The following is a 21,407-nucleotide window of genomic DNA, read 5'->3' as shown; positions in this document are numbered from 1 at the left end:
AAGGCAACAAAATTTGCCAGTAAGGACTGGTAAAGAAGAACCGATTGTTCTGCAAAGCTCCTGTAGAGCCATTGTGGTATCAAGGATATAAAAAAAATGCAACACACAGGACCCAAAAACCACCCCTTCAGATTTTACACAAAACAATACCAGTCCTAGGAAGAAAACAGACAATTGTCAAATGCCAAATGCACTATTAGGGTGGAGAAATACACTATTAAGATAAAAATCTATCCTACCTTGTTGAGAGCTACTATAAAGGGACATTTCTTTGATTTCAACAGATTTATTGATTCAATTGTCTGTGGTTCCAAACCATGCATGATGTCAACTACAAGTATAGCAATATCACAAAGTGAGCTTCCTCTATTTCTTAGATTGCTGTAACATTAAAAGACCAAAAACAAAAACAAAAAAAACAAAAAAAAAAAAAAAAAAAAAAAAAAAAATAAGTCATTTAGCAACAGAACCTTTATAAAAACACCAAGTACAATGTCAAACTTACGCTGACAAACAAAAAGCTAGAGCTTATCAGTTATTTCCCCTCCAAAATATAAACCATTCAAATTACACTTTGTCATTTTCATTTAAAATACATTAAAGAATGTGTAAGCAAAGCTAAACCTATTATTCTCCTGAAAGTTTTCATATTATTATATATTTTTAAAATGTAACATCTGATCATTTTCTGAGCAACAACTGAGAGTTAAAGTGAAATGCAGGAGTATAAAATCCGAACAAGACTTTATCATGATTTTATAGAACACAATGTAAAGAGACTATCACATCTTTGTTGCCAAACAAAACCTGGCTAGAAAATGGAGAGCTGCAAGAGGTACCATGCCAAGACACTGATCCAAACACTATCAAGTGCCCCACAACACAGCATTTTATTAAAAAAAATGTCACATCAAAGTCATAATTCTTCTTTCAAGATTTCACCCAAGATGCCACCTCAGTGAGTTCAGTTATGCATGTCATGTTTTACCCTTAAAAGCTGATTTAGTGGCTTGCCTGCATGTTACTGGTGCTCCCAGAATGGATTTGATCTCTGCCAAGACTCAGAGGACTTGTGTAATTAGTAACTTCCAGTCTTACAAACTCCCTTACCTTAACTGGAATACTATAAATGAGAGACTAGGACAAAAGTTTTAATTTTTCATAGCAGAGTACTACGGTCACCTGAAATCCTCACCTTTTTTCCTCCAGCTAGCTTCCTGCTTCCATCTTTCCTCTTACACTAACTAGTTATTTACATGCTTTTTCAGATATTCATGGCTCAATTGGCACGAAGACAGAAAATTAATCAGCCATAAAAGGCCAGCAATTAACCAGATATAAAAAGCACCTGCAAATGAAGCAAATCCACTTAATTCCTCTACTTTAAGTTGGTTTTGTTGGACTTTTTTTCAGAGAGAACTTAAACAACAAATTAAGCAAAGACCTCACACTTTGCTAAAAATATCTCCAGATGCTTTTCCCATCAGTTCTGAGAAGTAGAACATTGCGAGAAAAAGTTACCTGAAAGACTCATGTCCTGGAGTGTCGATTATCAGCATGCCTGGAATTTTTATGTTCTCTCTGTCAAACTAACATTTCAAAATATTAGCCATCTTGTAGAGATTACACAAGGAAAGAACAAAAAAAAGCTGGCAACATTACTGACAGTCTGCACTTCATAAATCCAGATACATATTTTAAGGCCAGCACCCTCTATAAACCACATCAGCCAATAGACATTTCATCACTAAAAAAATGATGTAGCACATTCCTCCAGGTACCAACTGGCCACAAGCTAAGCTAAAATCTGTAAGGCAAAGCAACCTACAGAAGAAAAAAAACATTTCAATGATGTGAGATGTGCAATCCTTGTCTTGATGATTTTCTCCTCTCCCTTAAGTTTACATCTTTACAAAGTTGAGTAAAATCTTGGAAAAAGCCATTGCTACACCAAAGCTTTTCAGACAGCTGCTTCTGCAAGCAAAATAGGATATAGTATCCAAAACAAATACAGAACAGTTACTATTTCTGTAACACCATAAAATTTATCACTCAGGAATGGGCCAAATTTCAGCACATACAGCAGAGGGTAGGTTTTAACAGAAAATATACTAATGAGATTTCAAGATTCTCAATTTACAATCAAAATACTGACAAGTAAGCAGTCTGTGTACATATGTGCACTGTCCAGAACAGAGTAAACAGTATTTGCATATTTTTCTGAAGAAACAGCAATGTATTAACTGAAATCAAATGTATGAAAAATAAGACAGCCTCCTCTTTGCTGAGGGAATGACAGAAATTAAAAATCAATTGACCCCAAAATCAGAGAGGGGGCAAAGTACATCTGCCCATGTCAGGAAATCTCACAAGGCCATTTATTAGTCTACATTTCATATTTTTTAAGATGCAATTGTTGAAGTGCTGTTACTTACATTTTTCACCATCTTGGTTTGTTCATTAATAGCTTCAAGAGGAACATTAGTTGCACCAATCTGCTGAGTGATACCACCAGCTTCACTGTCCTGCACGTGAGTGTGGCGGAGCTAAGACAGAAAAAGACCAGAAATACTTACATGAAAGAGACTAAAGTTATGTCTCTGCACACTCTTAATTCTTTCTGTCTTCAACCAAAAAAAAAAAAAAAAAAATGCATATAAGAGAGGGACGAGACAGTGCATTCACACTCCACACCTTACCTTATCTAAAATTTTGGTCTTGCCTGTGTCTACATGTCCCAGGACACAGATAACTGGTGCTCTGAGCTTTTCAGTGTTCATATTTTTGCTGTTTTCAGCTCGTCGCTTCTATGTAAAAGACACAAAAATTGGTGAGTATAAACCAAAAACCACTCACCTCTTCACTTGATTACATACAAACACAGAGTTTGCTGTGGCACTTACATTTTCAAGGCAATTTAAGGTCTGTCACCCCTCATTTGGGATATCAAAAAAATTTTGACTAACAGTTACACTTTTGTTTGGTTGGTTCTTTTTATACAGTCTAGTAGGTTAAGCTCTTATATCTGCTAACAGTAGCTTGGCTGATGGTGCGTTCTGAACAAGCACCTTGGGTGAGGAAACCAAGAACATTAGCAGCCATGAAAGTGCTGAACAGTTCAGACACATCTTTTAAAACTTGAAAAAAAAAAAAAAAAAAAAAACAATCCCAAAAAAACTTATCTGTAAAGAATAAAAGCCTCCTTTTCCAGGAGGAATATACAGGTGGAGGAGAACAACACTGAAGTTGCCATCTTTGAGGTCAACTTACCTGAAAACAAATACTTTATCTTCAGACAAAACCAAGCATTTTTTTTCTTAATTAACACAATTTCTGAACCCGCTTATATATTAGCTGACACAACCACCAATTTGACAAATTTGACAAAATTAACTAAAGCTTAATCTGTTTGTTATAGAACACAAGAATCCCAGGGTATCTCAATACCTCAATTCTCCGTTCAGCTTTGTCATAAGCACGCTCCTCCTTAGTGCGGTCATCATCAGAGTCATACTCAGAATCAGAGCTAATTTCCTTGCTAGGCTTTTTTTCCATAGATTGTTTTCCAATAGCTTGGGCGTCTGGCTCTCTCTCATCTGAAGTCTTTTCATCTTCATCTTCACTGCCTTCACTATCTTCAGATTCTTCACTCTCCTCTTCCTCTTCCTCCTCTTCATCTTCCTCCTCCTCTTCCTCATCCACTTCATTTTGTTCTTTGACTTCTATATGGACAGGTTTGCTCTCTGATTAAAAAAAAAAAAAGTGAAGTAAAAAATTCTAAGTTCACACTTCTGGGGGAGATGGCACCAAAAAGCAAGAGAGACTACTAGAGAAGAATGAGGACTGAGAGCAGGTTCTACAGTAAGTGATTGTCAAGGTAATTTTTCAACTTCCAACATTAAAAAAAAATAATAAAAAAAAAAAAAAAAAAAGTGTTTCATGTTCAGAGTTGCTGGCTTATGTTTCAAATCCAGTAGCAAAGCAAGTCTAGGGTGGGGTGAAGACTGATATTATCAGCACATCTATGTTTAACATTATTTCCAGTCAGACATTCTTTGAAGTCATGTGCACTTCATAAAGGAATAATGCACCAATAACTTTTTAATAAAGCCAAAATACTCCAAATCATTACTATATGGATTCTGTACACTACTGATCAGCAAGGTGTATTTCAGCAGACATGACATTCAAAACAAATGGTCTCTTTTACCATATTTAAAAAAAAAAAAATCTCATCTTCAAGTTTTCTTAGATGGTTCAGAGAAGATTAATATTTGTCATAGGACTTCTTCAATAAACAAAGAATCATCAAAAAGTAATTTTCTCTCTTTGAAAGCTTCTCATTTATAATCACCTGTAAAATCGTAAGAGGCAAGCTGATGATCACTTTAAAAGCATGAATCCTCCTCCTTCTTACAACACTGCTGGCAGACTCACAGCTCTTAGAGATTAGTTATATTTCCTTGCTACATTCATAGTCCATCACTTTAGTAATACACTAAATCTAATTCCTAGGAAGGCTTTTTTTCTGGATCCCATCAGCAGAACCTTCAAATCCAAGAAGTAAGAAGCGCTATGTCCTCTCCAGGACAGTAGTGCCAGACTAAAACAAAGACTCAAGAAAGTGAGCAGCCCTTAGAACTCAAAGGCACCCGAGGAACACACCTGTGCTGGAATGAAATCTATTCTGCTGTATATATCTGTGTATTAGTTACACTTAAAAACACAGGTGTCAGAAGTATAAGCAAGGAAAAAGTACTTGATGAATAATAGTCTTTAAGCTTAAGAAACAAATAGAGACATTATGGAAGAACTAAGTCCAGTAACCAAATCCTGTTCAGGACTGCTCTCAGAAATACCACTTTTCACTGGAAGAAAATATCTGAGAAGTTATCCCTGCACTGTTGCATAGCCTTAAGTTCTCAACATTGCTGCTCATACAGTCAGAATATGGCCTTTGGTATATGTGTACAGGTATATATATAGATATAGATGTTCTGGCAATTCTTTCCTTTCTTCCAAACCTGTCTCTCAAAGAAGCGTATCATAGAACTACAGGATGGTTTGGGCTGAATGGACTTCAGAGATCATTGAGTTACAGCCCCACCATCAAGGGCAGGGGCACCTTCCACTAGATCAGGTTACTGAAAGCCCCATCCAGCCTGGCCTTGAACACTTCCAGGGATGGGGATCCACTGTTTCTCTGGGCAGCCTGCTAATGTGCCTCACAACGCTCACAGTAAAGCTCTTCCTAATATCAAAACTAAACCTACTCTCAGTTTGAATCAATTTCCCCCTGTCCTGTCCTTACATGCTCTTGGTAACTAGTTTCTCTCCATCTTTCCTATAGGTTCCCTTTAGGTATTGGAAGGCTGCCAATAGGTCACCCAAAGACCTCTCTATTGAAGGCTAAACAGTCCAATTTCTTTCAGCCTCTCCTTGTAGAGGAGACCTTACTATAATACATATGCACACAACCTTCACACCATTTCATTTCTCCACTTCCTGAAAACTTCTCACAGGGGTACTCTCTGAGATGCAGCCAGATTCATGTAATAAAAATACTACAGCTTTGAAAGGATTACTAGATGAATACAATTACCAGGTAAAAGATTTTCCTAAACTCATAGAGATGGTTTAAGCACATATTAGAGAAAACTATTCTTACTCCCATAAAAAAGAACAAAAAAATTACAACCCATTTATTTTAGATGGTAACTGCACATAACAGTATTTCCAAAGGGTTGCCTTAAGCAGTATTTGTGTGGCTTCTGAAAGCTTTGCTTTTGAGAAGAGGTTCTTGTATGTATTTAATATCATATTTACCTCCCAGTTTATCTAACTGAGCAGAAGAAAAATCTAAGCAAAATATTGTTTTCTACAGAAACAGAAAACTTAGCCCAAAGCCTCTTAAGCAGAAAATAACATACATTTGGTATTTACATGCCCACCTTTCTCTCCATCTTCATCACTAACCATGGCTTCCCAGTCATCCAGACCTGCATCTTCTGTTTCATCTTCTTCTTCCTTTTCTTCTGAAACTAAGAAACCCAACACAGAAGTTAAAAAAAAAGTCAGTCCAGTAACCTATAACATTTTAGACATCCCTTCTTTTGACATGCTGACAACTGCAACTTACAAGTTGGCTGGTACCATAATTCTACTGAATTTTCACCACATAAAAAGAATATGCTGCATGCTTAAAAAAATAATCTCCAATTCTCCCCACAAAAATCATGTAGTGCTATCTTTACCTAGATAAACTTTTGTGGAAGACACAGAAAACCTACTCATTTAGCTCCCATCTGCATATCATGCCAGTGCCTGCATAATGCCTGCCACAAAACTTGCACTGCAGTCATGATCCCTGCAAGGAGTTGCCCAATTAACAGTCACCATGTGTATTCTTGTTTCTCTGCCACTTTGTTACAAGTTACAGTACAATTTTAACCAGTTAGAATTTATAAATTGTTTGTAAAAAGAACACCAGGTGCCTTAACATAATTATACCATGGACTCCAGAAGCATTAAACATTCATTCAGCAGAAATACAGTACGATTTATGAAAAGACTGCAGCTCTTAGTAAGAGACAAATGGAAAAATGCAAACGTACAACCCTCTTCAAAAGAGGCACTATACAATATATATTTGCTGCAGCACCTGTGTCATAAATCTCAGCTCTCTGAAATGAAGATTAAGTTCCACACTGCTAGAATATTAGCTAGGAACTAATGTTCTGTCAGTGAGCCCTTCTCTTAAGACAACAGAATGGGATAAGTCAATCAGGACACAAGTCAAGCTAGAATCACAGGACATATTCAGCTTTGTTTTCAAAAATTGCACATTTTGTCAGTATTTGTCCAACTTAAGAATAAGAATAAAAATTGAAACAGGCTCCTTGCTGAGGAAGAAGTCCAGTACAGTATGATTCTGACAAAGCAAGTACTGCGTGTAGGCAAAGATGAGGGCAACAATATGATCAGCAAACTTGCTGATAACTCAGTTTCACAAGCTAACACATATCCTCTGCATTCAGCACTTGTGAAAGCAAAACATCTGGAATAAAGACTACAACCACTGTGAATATTGCACCATCAATTCTAGAAGCAGTGTATTTCCTCCCTACCTCCACCTGTTAACAAAACAGACTTTTAAAAGCAAGTGAAAATTCAAGGGAGTGAATAAGACACTGAATGTGCACATTTGAAATAACAAAGTCAATTTAACACTGAAGTTCACCCAGAATAAGGGACCTTTACATACTCTGAAGCTTCATGGCCTTTTACTCCATAGAATTTCATCAGTTCCTCCCTTAAGAAAGGGAAAAAAAAAGCAACTACCTCAAGAAAGGATGGACATTCAGCCCCATCCAGCAAGGTATGATAACTATCATGCAGCACTGACACACAAGTGTTTGAAATGTATTAGCATTTCCACCAACCTGGATCTACAGGAAGAGGAGCCTCTTCTTTCACTGGTGTTTCCAGTTCTGCAGCATCTTCTGCTGGGGAAGTTACCTCCACACTTTCTGAAATTGCAAGACACACAGTTGGTTGCTACATACTTTCCAAGTGCCTCACACATACAGCTGCATTCCAGCTGATGTGGAAGGCATTTGGCTTTCTAATCAGTTGAATAGCTTTATAGGATAGGTCAGTTATTGAAATTAAAAACTTCTCACTTTATTTAAAAGACAAGAGAAAATGAAGTAATAGCCAACTATCCACACTTTCCCTACTGTTCCACTACAAATGAAAACTAAAAAAAAAATTACTGATAGAATTCAGATAAGCACCACTTTCAATTCTTCACACACACTCCATAAATGATAAGCAGGCACACAACCGACGTCAAATTAAAAATAAAAAGTAAAAAAAAGAAGAAAAAATAGCTAAGTAAGAAATACATCTGAGATTTTTAAACTAGTCTTGAGAAGAGCCACAGTAATCCCCTCTGAGGGAAGTAATGAACCACAAAAGTAAAAAACTGACACATTTGATCTACATCTAACCAGTACAATAAATCCTAAGGCTTCAAAAATTCAAGCTCTTTGAATTGCTCTGAACAACTTCCACCCAGGAGCTGAAAACTGGTTTTATATACAAAAAAACAAATAAACCAATTGTCTCCAATTTAAAAGTACTAAAACTAGGATCAATGTCTTTTTAGGCTGGGACAAATTCAGACTAAATTGTAAGTCATTATTACTTAAACTACTTTGTATTTGATCTACATATGCACACAACGCATTCAACATCACATCTAAAAGGCTTTTACACCCTGTACATCTCCAACATTTAGAAAATCTAAACCCTGAAATGCAATTAGCTCAAGATCAGCTGATTTATTTCAAAAATACTTCCGGGAAATGTGACTGATCAATTAGGTATCCCTATACACAAACTACACCTTCTTTATTTTCTGGCTGCTGCTGCTTCTTTCTCTTTTTGTCTTCATATATTGGCCTCTTCTTTGGCACAGAGTCTTTGGATGGCACTTCAACACCTGCAAAACAAACAAAAAATTGTTAAAAAGAAAATCTAGGTAATTTATCAATATAAACTTTGGTTTAAATGAGAACACGTTTTCCAAAATTGGAAGATGGAGGAAGAAAGAGTAGAAAGTAGGTTCAATGCATCTTTTATCTTTTTTAAAAGTCTGAATTCAAAAGCTAGAAAACTTGACTAAAGTATAGTTCTTCAGATACTCCTGACTGCTCTCAAAAAGAAGCCAGATAACTAGGGGAAGGGGATGGCAATGAAACAAAAAATAAGCAAATCCAATTGGATTCTACAACTGCAGGTTTGAAGTGATCACAAATCTGCATAAAACATCATGAACACATATGTCAGGATTAACAATTTAAGGTGTGCTATGCAAAAACTCACTTAAGACCTGTCTGCCAATGGTCCTAGTTTCAGACAATTTGGAGTAGTTGACAGGCAGAACTCCTCTTAAATGCTTAAGGTTGTTCAGCAGATAACATTTTCCCTTTTGCTGTATGTGGGGAAGTTTCTGGTTTCTTATTTGTGTTGTTTGTTTGGGTTTTGGTTTTTTTCATTTTACAATACTGATGGTTTCAGGTATTAAAATAATGCTGGGTTGAATTCACCAGTTTCATCTTTGCCTCGCCAGGAAGAAGGTGCTGTAATATATGAAAGGATTCCCTCAAAACCATAAGTTTCTTGTAAAGAAAAAAACTGAATTACTGCTGCACATTCGAATTTTTTTTGCAGATACTGAATGATCTGCATTGCAGATTTCACACAAATCTAGTTGTAGGGGCACAAAATTAGAAAGATTCTAATAGTTCAGCATCAACCCAGAGGAAATAGCCTTTGTGTATGTTTAAGAGCTCCAAACATTTTACTAGGTACAAAGATTCCGACATTTATACATCCACCTACCAGTGAAGTGCACAAATACACTCAGCACTCACAAATTAGTCACAAACCAGTTACCAAGAACAATTTAGAACATTTACTTACAACATATTGGACAATTTTACTCCATTCCAGCAGAGGCAGATTATATTTCACAGAAAAGCAGGAAATCTCTTAAATATTGCTGGCAAATCCCAGAGAAAAACATATCTTCTCCATGGACTTCCCTCATTGTTTTTGAAGCAAAACAGCGCACTTGCCTAACTGAACATATGAATTAAATCAACAAGATCCAGACCTTCAGCACAGCCCATATGCTTTTCCTGGCCTTTAGACTATACCAATTCTTTAAGTGCCTTTTCCTAAATTCCACAACTAACATCTTTAAACTGCCAGTAAACTGTATTAAAAACTTGGATATTTGAAATGCAAGATTGAAAAAAAAAACAGGCACTGAAACCTACTTAAAAAATAAAGGGGAAGGGAGGGCACACACTGCCTTCATTGATAACAGAGCAGCTTTACATGGAATCACTCAGAACTTGCCCTCCTAGCTCCACATAGGAAAAAAAAATAAACAGAGAAATAACGGATATAAATTTTGGTTGGGTTTTTTGGTTCAGTTTGGTTTTAAGTATTATTACACTTTACTGCTCACCCTGAGCTTGGAGTAGTTTAAGAGTAGCCTCCGCTCTGGCTCTGGCTTCTCGCTGAGCTTTTGTTAAAAGCTTTCCCTCCTTCTTCAAACGCTCCTTCCTCTCTTTTTCCTTCTGTTTCTTTCTTTCTTTCCTCTCTTGCTCTAATCGTTCCTAGAAAAAGATAAATAAACATGCAGAAGCTCTAAAGCATGCTTTACACAAAAGCTGCCCAAGTATATTCTGTTCATGAGAAACATATTAAGGATTAATTCACCAACTGCACCAACAAGCAGACAGACTGAGGTTACTCTCTCCCTTATTTTACCCTCAGAGTAAGATATACGGTACCTCCTCTTTGCGTTTTGCTTCAAGTTCCTCCAGTCGTCTTATGCGTTCTTCCTCCTCTTTTTTTGCCCTTTCCTCCTCCTCTTTCATTTTAGCCAAGGCCTCTTGCATGGCTTTAACTGTGGCTTTACTGGGACCCTTCTTCTTCTCTTTCTCTTTTTCTTCTTTCTCACCTTTCTTTTTTTTCTTGTCCTTTTTCTTTTTGTCCCCCTCATTATCATCAGCTACAGAAAGAAGAGGCATACTTTCAAAGACGCCAGGAATTTCAAACATATCTTAAGTAAAATTTATGTTTCAAATATGATAAGTAACATCAAATAAGAAATATTTTCACTGACTTCTACATAAACATTTCATAATGAAAACAATAAAACTCACTTAAGTCATGGCCTGAAGTCTTAAAGTATCAGAATAACAGAGAAGTGAAAAAGTACTCCTGCAATACAGAACTGTAATCATATACTATAATGAAAATTCACCATCTGGCTTATTTTCCCATGTACCTGAACAAACTAGAGGCCAGAAAACAGCCACCTGCGAGCCAATGCAGAGAGGCAGAAAAGCTACTAAATTTCTACTAAATTGTATTCACAATTCAAATAAACAAACAAACTATCCTCACTGCCTGTCACGTTTCTTGACTTTATAAAAACTACAGTATATAAATTACCCTTTTCAAAACCATGTTACAAACCTTCTGTTCCTGCAGCAGTCTCTCCTTTCTCGCCAGGGATTGCTGTAGCTTCAGAAGAAGCCTTCTCTTCAGCTTTTTTTAGAGATTCCTTTGGCTTTGCTGGTTCTTTACCGCCTTCTAATTCCTCCTTCTCTTTCTGCTTCCTCAATTTGGCTTTTTCTTCTTCACGTTTTTTTCTTTCACGTTCTTTTTTTTCTGCCTTCTTCTGAGCCACTGTTTTTACTTTGAATGAAGGTTCTTCTTCATCATCCCCACTCTCTGCAGCAGGAGCAGACTTTGGCTTTTGGTTTTTCTTTTGTCCTTTTCTGGATTGGGAAACCCCATCTGATTCATCACCACTCTCGCCTGTAGACACTCCTCCCCCACGCTCTTTGCTTTTCTTAATGTTAGTTTCATCTTCTTCTGACAAATCACGTTTCTTATTTGATTTCTGAGTTTTCCCTTTGCTCTTCTTAAGATGTGTCTCATGATCGTCATCATCACTGCCAGAAAGCATGTCTTGTTTGGCCTTCTGAGTTTTTTTAGATTTTTTATCTTTATCTTCCTCTTCTTCACTGTCATAGTCATTTTCCAGATTGGCTTTTTTACTCTTTCCTTTTCTTTTTTTATCTTGTTTTGATAAGCTTTCTTCATTGTCATTTTCAATCTGGTAATTAAACAATTCAATGATCAGCCATGAAAAATTACTTGCTGTCATAAGCTGAGAAGCAGCATTGAGATACATCAAGTAAAACCTCTCTTATTGAGCACAAAGTTTGAAAGCAGTAACTTTTCTCGCTGAATGTACCATACTTCAGCCCACAATTAAGATTTATTCTGAGCAATTATCAGCATGAAGACACAGCTTTTCTCATGATTGACTTTATTATGAAAATATGATCACATATAATTAAAAGAACATGCTAGCTGCACGTTTCACATAGGATCCCCAACTACACTGCAACACTGGAAGTTCTCTGGGACAGAAGCATCTCATATTTTAACAATTTCCTATTAAAAAGCTCACCCCCCTCTCAGTGTTCACCTTTCCTGTAGAAGGTTGTTCTCTGTCAACTTTCCCTCCTTGCGCCTCTATTGACAGTTCCTCCAGCTCCTTCAGGATATCATCTTCACTACAATAAGAAAGAAGTTAGGGAACTTAAGTAACTGAGTTTTTGGATAATGGAATAAGACCAGGCAGGTGGAAAAAACTCCAGACTTACTCAAAATCTTGTTTCTTCTTCTCTTTTTTCTTTTTGCCTTTGGCTTTCTGAGGCTCTTGATCCTTTGCAGCTCCTGCACCTTCTATCTCAGCAGCAAGGGCATCAATATCAATATCATCTTTTGCACTAAAATAAAGAAGAAAAGCAGGGTTATCACTTATTTCAAATGTGAAGTTTACATAAGTAGAAGCTATCTGAAAAAAAAACTTCAAAATGCAAAATCAATTACAAAACATATACAATGAAGGAAAAAAATGATACCTGTTTAACAAACGATTATGCACTGTTACCTTATTCCACTCAGTAGGAAGGGAAGGAAAAAACCATCACATGTGTGGTCTGCTTGAAGGGAGGTGAAAAAATAAAACATTCAGTTCTTGCAACCCAAACCTTAAAAGTTCAGCTGTGCAATTTGATGTAACTGCTTGGAAGAATGCAATTAGACTGACTTTGGTCCTCCAAAGGATAAGTTGTTTGGCCCTTCAAATCACATGTGTCATTGACAGAAAAGCAGCCACCACATTCATAGTGTAAAAATGGAGCAAAAATTCACAACCAGGGGATCCTACTAAAAGATATTTATCTGATCCTTCCAACATCCTTTAGCAAACAAAAGAAATACCATATTTTTATTTAGCAAGTAAGTGAATGTTCTTTACAGCTTCCAACTCATAATAACAGTTGCCTCTGCTTTGTCAAACTAAAAATTTTATTATCTTTCAAGAAAAGAAGTCACACAGATGAAAAGAGTTAATCCCCCAAGCCAGACCTTAAAGTAGATCATAAAAAGTACCAATGTAGTTGGCAAGCAATCATTTGTACCACTTGCCTTAGTATTACCTCTCTGAGGCCTAAAGAAAGCCAAAAATAAGTTTTTGTCCAGACATTTTTACCACCTAATCACACTCACAGTACAATTTTAAGAAAGTACACTTACTTATTACATGCTTCACATGCTGACTTATTCCAGAGCTTCAGTACTCAGATCAAAACTGGTCTGATGCTACTTTTATCACAACTTGCTGTTTCAAAATCCATTTAATCAACAAGCTGTTAATATTTCATTTAACTGCCTCACATAACTGGGCAGAAAACTGTTGTTTCACAATTTCACTCTAATTTTTTAGCATCTATTCAGGATAAATCAGCCAAAGGCTGACTCACCAAATACCCAAAACTATATCCAGAAAATAAGGGAAAAAAATTTGTTCCAAATTCAGGACTTTCAAGATATGAGCAAATTCTCAACTATCAGAGCTTCAGTCATGCCAATTCATAAATCCAGAAGTTGAATCTTAGTAAAGAAAACCAAGTATTTAATTATTCAGCTACAGATTCTAAAAATCAGTAAGTCTGAGTTGCAGCTCTCTGCAAAAAGGAAAGGGCTGGATTCTTTTGCAAGTGAATGCTGACATTAACAAACATTTTATCCTACATACATGGGAATATGCAAGTCACCAAAAACTGTCTACATATGACAACAGCACAACTAAGCAACAAAGTATGTAATTTCTTTAAAGGCTAAGATTGATCACTTGTATTTTTAAGATGTTATCTTTTCTTCTGGGTAGACTGAACAAACCAAATAAAAAGCACAACAAAGTACCTCACAACACAGTACCTGTATTTCCAGAGATATTTTTAGCCAAGAGAAGAAAAAACACGCCCAAAATATACCGAGTAACACTCCCTCATGTGCTGACTAGATTTGTAGTACATTTGTCAAAAGAAATGTATCCCTCAAATAGTTAATGCAAGATCTTCAAAGTAATCCTCATCTCTCTCAAGAAAAAATGTACAATTTGGCCATTCTCACCCTAAGATAATTTGACATCTCAGCAATTAAAGTGCCGTTTTCATAAGCAGTTAGACTGGCTATATATCAGAGGTAACAACTGAAATAGAAATGCCACTCACTTCTCTACCAAGAATTGAAGCCCTAATGTTAGGCTAACTATGTTATATCCAGGCCTACACAAAGACCTTCAAACTTGTTTTTGTATTGATTGCTGAATATCATGTTTATTAAGCACACTTGCTTACATCCTTTTCCTCTAGGAGTTAATGGAGGAGACTGAGTCATATCCAAGCTTGAAGTAGTTTGAAAACACCAAAATACATGCTCTACTACTACTTCTTCCAAGGCTGTACTGCTGCCCTTACTACAGGATGCTAACCATGTGATTGTTCAGATACTAAAGCACCAGGCCTTTAAACAGCTCATATTTTACATGGATATTATCAAGGCTGTCTTTTCACAATGCAGTTTAGCAGAAAATTATATTCAAACACAAAACACAGGTTTTTTGCTAAAAGCAAGTATGTCTGTGGTATCTAATGTTTTCCAAGGTACAGGCTTTAAGAGGGCAAGGTTTTACTTGCTGTTAAATCAACTCATTTCAACTGAACTTTAAAAACTTCTTTAGGAAAAATAAAATCTCAAACACTGAAAAAACTATTTGACAGACATTAAATTTTAACACCCACCAAAAATAGTTTAGTAATAATAATAATAATAATAAAAATAATAACAATGAAGATTGTCCAGCTGTCACAATAGTGGCATCAATAAAAAAGCCTTTCCAAACTTGGCTTTCACTGTTTAGTTTCTGAAAAAAATGAAACAAACAAAAAAAAACAAAAAAACAAAAAAAAAACCAAAGAAAAAAACCACACAAACAAAAACAAAACAATCCCAAACAAACAAACCAAACAAAAAAACCTCTATACTTTCCATTACACTTTCATTCACTAAGAAGTGACAGAGCAAGCTTCAAATATTTGAGCCTTAATGAAGTAAGAAGTAAAAATTAAGCTTGCATGCAATTATATATACAGCTATAATTCGTAAGAACCGATAAGCAAGAATATCGCTGGAAAGCCGAGGAATTCAAACACTGGCTTCCATCACTGTAAGTTTATTCTCATACTGATCTTGTATTTCCTTACCTTTTAAAATTCTAATAATATTCCACTAGGATTTCATAAGAAAGTTTAAAAGAAAATTAAGAAGGTGGTTCCTCCACTCCTGGGAGATTATTATTCCTTTTTATAAGAAACGCACTATACTTAGATACATAACACATATCACATTTTCTATGGGCATTCATAGATACACCATTGGAATATTTTCTTGTAAAGGTTTTTAAGCAGTCCCTCAACACACATTTCAGAAACCCAAACATTCTTTCAGGAACCTCCTTCTCCAAGATCTCCATTCAGCCTTTACTAGGGTCCAACCCTAAGAGGACCTGATACAGGAACCTGAAAAGACCAGAATACTCATGTGGTTTAAATTTTGACCTCAAACTGCTTTTGCATGAAACTTCATAAACAGATTTCACAGCCTTACTACCTTAGACCACTCAAGCTCATAATACTTTGCAATAAAAAAAACCCTCACATTACCCAAACACAAGAGGCTCAAGGAGATCTGGAAAGCAAAATGCTGGGTTACTTCCCTAATTTTCCATTGTCTTTTTTTCACAGGCAAAGCTTAAGCCACCTCTATAATTCACCTACTTTGATTCCAGCCTTTATTTTTGCTACAAGATATAAAAAGAATTTTGATATTGCTAAAGCAGCACTTCGGTGCATTAAATTGCAGCAGGAATTAGGTGCGTGTACTTCATTCAACCCTAAACAAGCAGTTTTCAAAAAAATGGCTGCAGACATTTTTCCACAGAGATCTGTGCCTAAGATAGGGCAAAACTCTGCAGTGGGAAAGGACAAGTCATGTTAATTAAAGGAGAGTACAGTAATCAATAACGTGTACATAGAGATCACTACATTTCATATATCAAACAAAATGTTTTTTCTTTAGAATGACATCACTGATCAAAAAGAAAATGTGCTCAACATTTTCCATACACAATTTCACTGCCTTTTGCCGTTTAAGCAGGATTACAGTAAGGTAAATCTTTAAAACAGCATATAAAAACATTTACATACTTTATACTGAAAAAATATTTACCTTAATGCCCTAGAAATTACATTAAGAACTCAGCTTTTTCCCAGAAGAGTGTCAGTACAAGTTGTCTTCACAGACTAATGAAAACCTGTATTACGTGGGAGAAGCCACTTAAGGATACATTCCTGAATATTCACTGGGTCACAAGTTAAATGCTGTGCTAACACACATTCTGTACCAAGCCAGGATCCATATACCCAGATCATCCCAAGTAAGCCCAAGTAAGTGTTTGGAGATTTTTAAGACAGACACGGGCAACAGAAGAACTCAGTAACATCTCTCACACAAAGCATGAAATCAGGCTAGTAACAAAAAATCGATACTCAAAACACAACCTAAGCTGCTTATGTTACATGTTAAGCAAAAATGTTCAACAACACATAAAGCTACAATTCCAAGTCCTGTCTGTAAGAGAAAATAAGAAATTTCTTTCAGTGTGAAGATTAAAACAGCTAGGAAATAAAAGAGCTGTCACCTACCACTGCTCAGTCAGATGTACAAAGACATCCAGGAGCTCTGCTATTTATAAGATCCCACACAGTTGCAAGCTATTGAGTCAGAAAAGGGGAAAAAAAAAATCTTGTGACTGACAGATGCACAGTCTGTAGAAAAAAAACCAAAAAACTCAGCATGCTGAGTTCCTCTTGTTGTTCCAGCAAGGAAACAGTATTGAAGACTAGAAATAGAGTTTAAAAACAAATAAACCAACCCTTCAGCTAATACATCACATCTGCCAAAAAACACTAAAAACACCTTAAGGTGTTTGGCTTATTTTATTTGAGGGGGTGTTTGTTGTTTTTAAACATGAGAAAAAAAGCACATTTTTGGATCAAATTATTTTTCTGATGCAATGGCCTGCAACAGCCGGAACATAGAAATTCTCTTTGGAAGCCATCTGGATACCAGAGTTGACCCTAACATAAACTCTGATTCACAGATGCTGGAATTCATGTTAATCCTAGTTTTCACATCCTAGGGTTTACTCAAGTTTTTTGACAGGCATGCTTTCCCATTTTGCTTTAAAAAAAGCCTCACACAGTGAAGCTCACAGTTTGTAACACTTGTTCACAATTAGCAAGATTTATTTTTAAATTCTTATGTTCTTATTTCTTTCAGTCTTACATATTACAGGTGTTCACCAGTACACTACTCACTGGAACAGAAACTGCCATGCTCCAAATCAAGATTTAAGCTTAAAATTCTCAAATAACAAAAGGTATCAATGATCCCAAATAAAGTACATCAGAACAGTTACAAGTATACTTTAACTATTTATCACTTCTCTCTTCAAAGGAAAGTTAAAAACTTACTTCAAGTACTGACTTAATTAATATATTCATCATTAAGGGATTTTTATAGAGTGAACCTGTCATACTAAGGACAGATACTGTCTACAATATAATCTCTGTAACAGACAAATCTAGGAAATTTGAAAGACTTCCTCATCACTGCCCAGGAAAACAAAGCCAAATGCAGGAAAACAGTACTACAGCTATTGAAATAAGAGTTAATAAGCTTTTACCATTTTTCTTTGCTCATTGAACTTCTACAGCTAAAATGCATAATTGCCCTTTCTTGCCAAACAAGCTCCTCCAGTTTTCCTTGCCGGTTCTAGTGACGGGAAAGCCAACTGACCAAGAGCACTTCACACTCAATGTCAATAACAGACAAGCTCCTTATACTAGCAATACTAGCAAGACCACCAGCAAACGTGCATGTTTTCCTCCTATGCTTTCTTAAGACCACACACAATTAGGACTTACAGTACATTTATTACAGTACCTACAGTACATATCCCCAAAGACAGAGGAAAAACTTCATTATAAAAAGGCACCGTGCAGCTGCACATGACAGAGACGGCATCCTGAGCAGGCAGCAGTGAGATAAAGAGCAAAGGAAAACTACTAATCCATTCATGAACTGAAAGAGTAGAGCAATAGGATTATACACAGAAGTTGAGTTGCCCTCATTCATATCAATTTGATTCTACTGAAATTAGGTAAATGAAACTGCAGAAATTAAATGGAAGAATTCAGCTTAAAATGAGACCTAACTACTTAAAATTATCCCTAACTACTGGAAATCCAACTTCCAGCTTTGCAAATGAAGTCAACAGGCTAACACTGTCCTGCTGAAACCAAAACTAAAGTGTACACACAGATTAAAAAATTACAAGCACTTTTTGATCCATTGCACTGAGCAACACAAACATGATTACTTATGCTTGCCTTCATCTTACAGTTAACATGCTAATTCAAATTATGTTAAAAATCTTTCAGTTAGGATTGGTTTTCAGCTGTCCCTGTTAAGGTGAAGTTGAAAGGTAAGAAAACATTGTACAATTAAAAGCAGACTAAAACAAACTAAACTTTCATGTGCAAGGGGCAGAAGAGTCAGCAAGTTGACACAGCAAGAAAGTTGCATCACTGTTGTGAACTCACTGCCCACATTCCTGCATAATCAGAAAACTCTTTTTTGCTGAGGCAACCTTGGAGATAATTCATCAGCTACATGACACCAGCTCTTCCAACCTTCTTCAAAGGAATACCACTGTCATTAAGTAATTTTCTTTGGTTAAGAAAAAAAGTCTTTGACCTTCAAAAAGACTGAAGAGAAGCTGAACTATTTCCATGTGTTTGGTTTTGCAGTCATTTTGGAACAAGTAAAACTAATACCTCTAGACAGATCTTTATCACTGTTTCCCTAGAGCACCTTACCCATCCTCCATGTATGTGAGCAGTAAGCCCAGTAGCAAGATGCATTTCTAAATACAAGATTATCCAAAACCAGCAAGTTACCAATGCTGAATTACATACTTGTAGTTGTTTTTACCTGTAGTATTAAGACTGTATGTAAGACAGAATGTCAAGTTCTTCTAGAGCAACTGGTTTAAACTGTGCCAAATCATAAGCCACTTTGGAAGTAATAATTTAATTGTTCAAAACCCCACATCATCAACTTGTTCTTTAAGTGGGTTATGAAATGAAAAATGCAGGCATCTGCTGGCTCAGCAAGACTATTCAAAACATGAAAACAAAGCCCTGGTCTTTTTCTCCTTTTGGCCTATCAAAGTACATCAACACCATAAGCTTATTTTTTTGGTTTTGTTTTTTCTTCCACTGAAAACACTTGACATACATATGACTGAGGCAGTTTGAAATTCAGGAAAGAATGAACTGTGCTCCTTTCTCAGCCCAAAAAATGGAGTGCCCACATAAGCACTAGCAATGCAACCCACCACTGCTGCTGAGAGTGCTTTAAGAATAAAAATAAGATTACAGCAACAGAAACAGGGCACCCTCCTCTTGCCTTTTCCTCAAAATAGGGTGCAGGGGAGGGAAGAATTTACCTCCTTGCTCATTCTCAGCCACACTTTCCCCTCTTGCCAGCTCAGGCAATCCTGTGGCCACAAGTCCTTTTGGTCTGCCTTTCTGGGCAGCAGATGAAAACACACCTGATTTGTACTGTGGGCCCATAAGCACTGAGTGCACTGCAATGGAAGCAGGTACAGCTGGCAGCTGGGGACAGCAAGAGTAACACCACAGCGTTTGAAATGTCCAGCAGCTCAACTGAACAGAGTTTTACATAGAACTATACCTTTGTGATTTTTCACACATGAAGGAAGCTGGTGAAGCTACCTAATTACAAGAGAGCAAGGAAGTAAAATCTGACTAAAAGGGTAATTGCTTTTCATTCAGGCTCTCAAGACAATGATTCCATCATTAATATTAAAGAGTCATGCCTTCTCTTTCAAGTTTGGCTGGGGAAAAAGAGCACCATAACTAGCAGCTAAGCAAAATATTCCGAAAAAAAAAAAAGATTGAGAACTACAGTTTTAACCCAAACAGTTTTCAGAAAAATATGAAGTCTCCTTTATATAACCCAAATTTAAAAAAAGAAAAAAAAAAAAGAAAAAGAAAAAACCACCAAACCAAATTAACAATCAACCAAAAAAAAAAAAAGAAGAAGAAAAAAAAATAATTAATGGGAAAAATAGCACACACCACAATCCCACAACCCAAAATTCTCATTTAAACAAAGATATACCAAAACTTCAAGATTAAAAGCATCTGTTGTGGCTAGGATATGGCAACATGGCTCTCTGGAATAAAGCAGCTCTTCAAGGTTCAGTTTATGTGTTTACATCTCAGGAGAAAAGATGACTAGAAGCATGGGATGTGAAACACTAAGCAAAAAATTAGCATTCAGTCTTCCCTGAACAAGTACTTTCGGGTTTGTTTTTTTTTTTTTTAAGAAAAGTGCAAAGACAACAGAAATTACCATCAAGTTCATGTTTCACAACTTCCATATCCTACACACCTCACTGTATAAGATCAAAATATATCACAACAACAATTTAAAACAACTTCAGAACTATACATTGCCTGTAATCCTAAAGATCAAATTATGCCCACCTACATTAGCTATAATTAAAACTAATACTTCACCTTACAGCATGTATTTAAAGAAACACATTTCAGGCTACCAGAAATCTTCAGAGAAGTGAAACAACAGATTCTGCAATTCCTAATGGCTTCCAATGTACTATTTTCATACTTTTCATAAGCAGTAGTTACACGAGATTTAGATGCCACCATGAAAATAATGAAAAGAATAAAGATTTCCACAAAAAAAAACCCTGCTTTTTACAATCTCTCCAGTGTAGTGCAGTGGTTTTTTGTTTATGCTGCCCTTACCACAGATACTTCATGACCCTTATACACTTTTTACAATAGTGCTTTGCTTTAAAATAAAATCAAGCAAATATATATATGAAATATAAAAGTATATAGGAAATGCCTGTGTTAAAAACTATAGGTTTGGGGAAAACAGAAATATACATTTGCAAAGAACAGGACAACAAATTTCTGTAATGACAAATTTATTTTGCATTATTTTACTCCATCTTTCAGTACAAAATCTTTCATCTTCCCAATGAGATTGGAAAAACAGGGATTTCAAGGGTTTATCAGCTATTCTCCTTGATGAAGCTTCAGAAAGCTTTGCTTGTGGAAATATTTTGAGAAGCAGACAACTTACAATGACACTCTGGTGTACAGAATGTTTCCAAACTATCCTCTAGCCTTCACAGAACTTTCCTACACAATATTGAGAAGATCTTACTTAACACACTAATAGAAAAGGAGCCAAACATACTAACTAGTAGACAATAC

At 36.1% G+C, this 21,407-nt stretch overlaps 1 protein-coding gene across 3 annotated transcripts in view; it reads right to left on the bottom strand.

The window, feature by feature from the left end:
* EIF5B (eukaryotic translation initiation factor 5B) overlaps positions 1-21,407 on the bottom strand; it is a 35,012-nt gene that overhangs the window by 9,443 nt on the left and 4,162 nt on the right. For 2 of the 3 annotated variants that reach the window (XM_079299796.1, XM_079299795.1), the window contains exons 2-14: positions 12,264-12,389; positions 12,086-12,173; positions 11,062-11,707; positions 10,371-10,591; positions 10,043-10,193; positions 8,411-8,506; positions 7,443-7,529; positions 5,952-6,041; positions 3,448-3,743; positions 2,700-2,807; positions 2,436-2,546; positions 1,522-1,589; positions 240-381 (exon numbers count right to left, since the gene is read on the bottom strand). In XM_079299796.1, coding sequence (XP_079155922.1) covers positions 240-381; positions 1,522-1,589; positions 2,436-2,546; positions 2,700-2,807; positions 3,448-3,743; positions 5,952-6,041; positions 7,443-7,529; positions 8,411-8,506; positions 10,043-10,193; positions 10,371-10,591; positions 11,062-11,707; positions 12,086-12,173; positions 12,264-12,389 — 2,230 coding nt within the window. The remainder of the gene's footprint in view (positions 1-239; positions 382-1,521; positions 1,590-2,435; positions 2,547-2,699; positions 2,808-3,447; positions 3,744-5,951; positions 6,042-7,442; positions 7,530-8,410; positions 8,507-10,042; positions 10,194-10,370; positions 10,592-11,061; positions 11,708-12,085; positions 12,174-12,263; positions 12,390-21,407) is intronic. The other variant, XM_079299797.1, reaches the window with a different exon arrangement.

Source organism: Erithacus rubecula, assembly GCF_903797595.1.
Source record: "Erithacus rubecula genome assembly, chromosome: 1".
In the NCBI taxonomy this organism is placed as follows: Eukaryota; Metazoa; Chordata; class Aves; order Passeriformes; family Muscicapidae; genus Erithacus; species Erithacus rubecula.
This window is presented reverse-complemented; position numbering and strand designations above follow the sequence as displayed.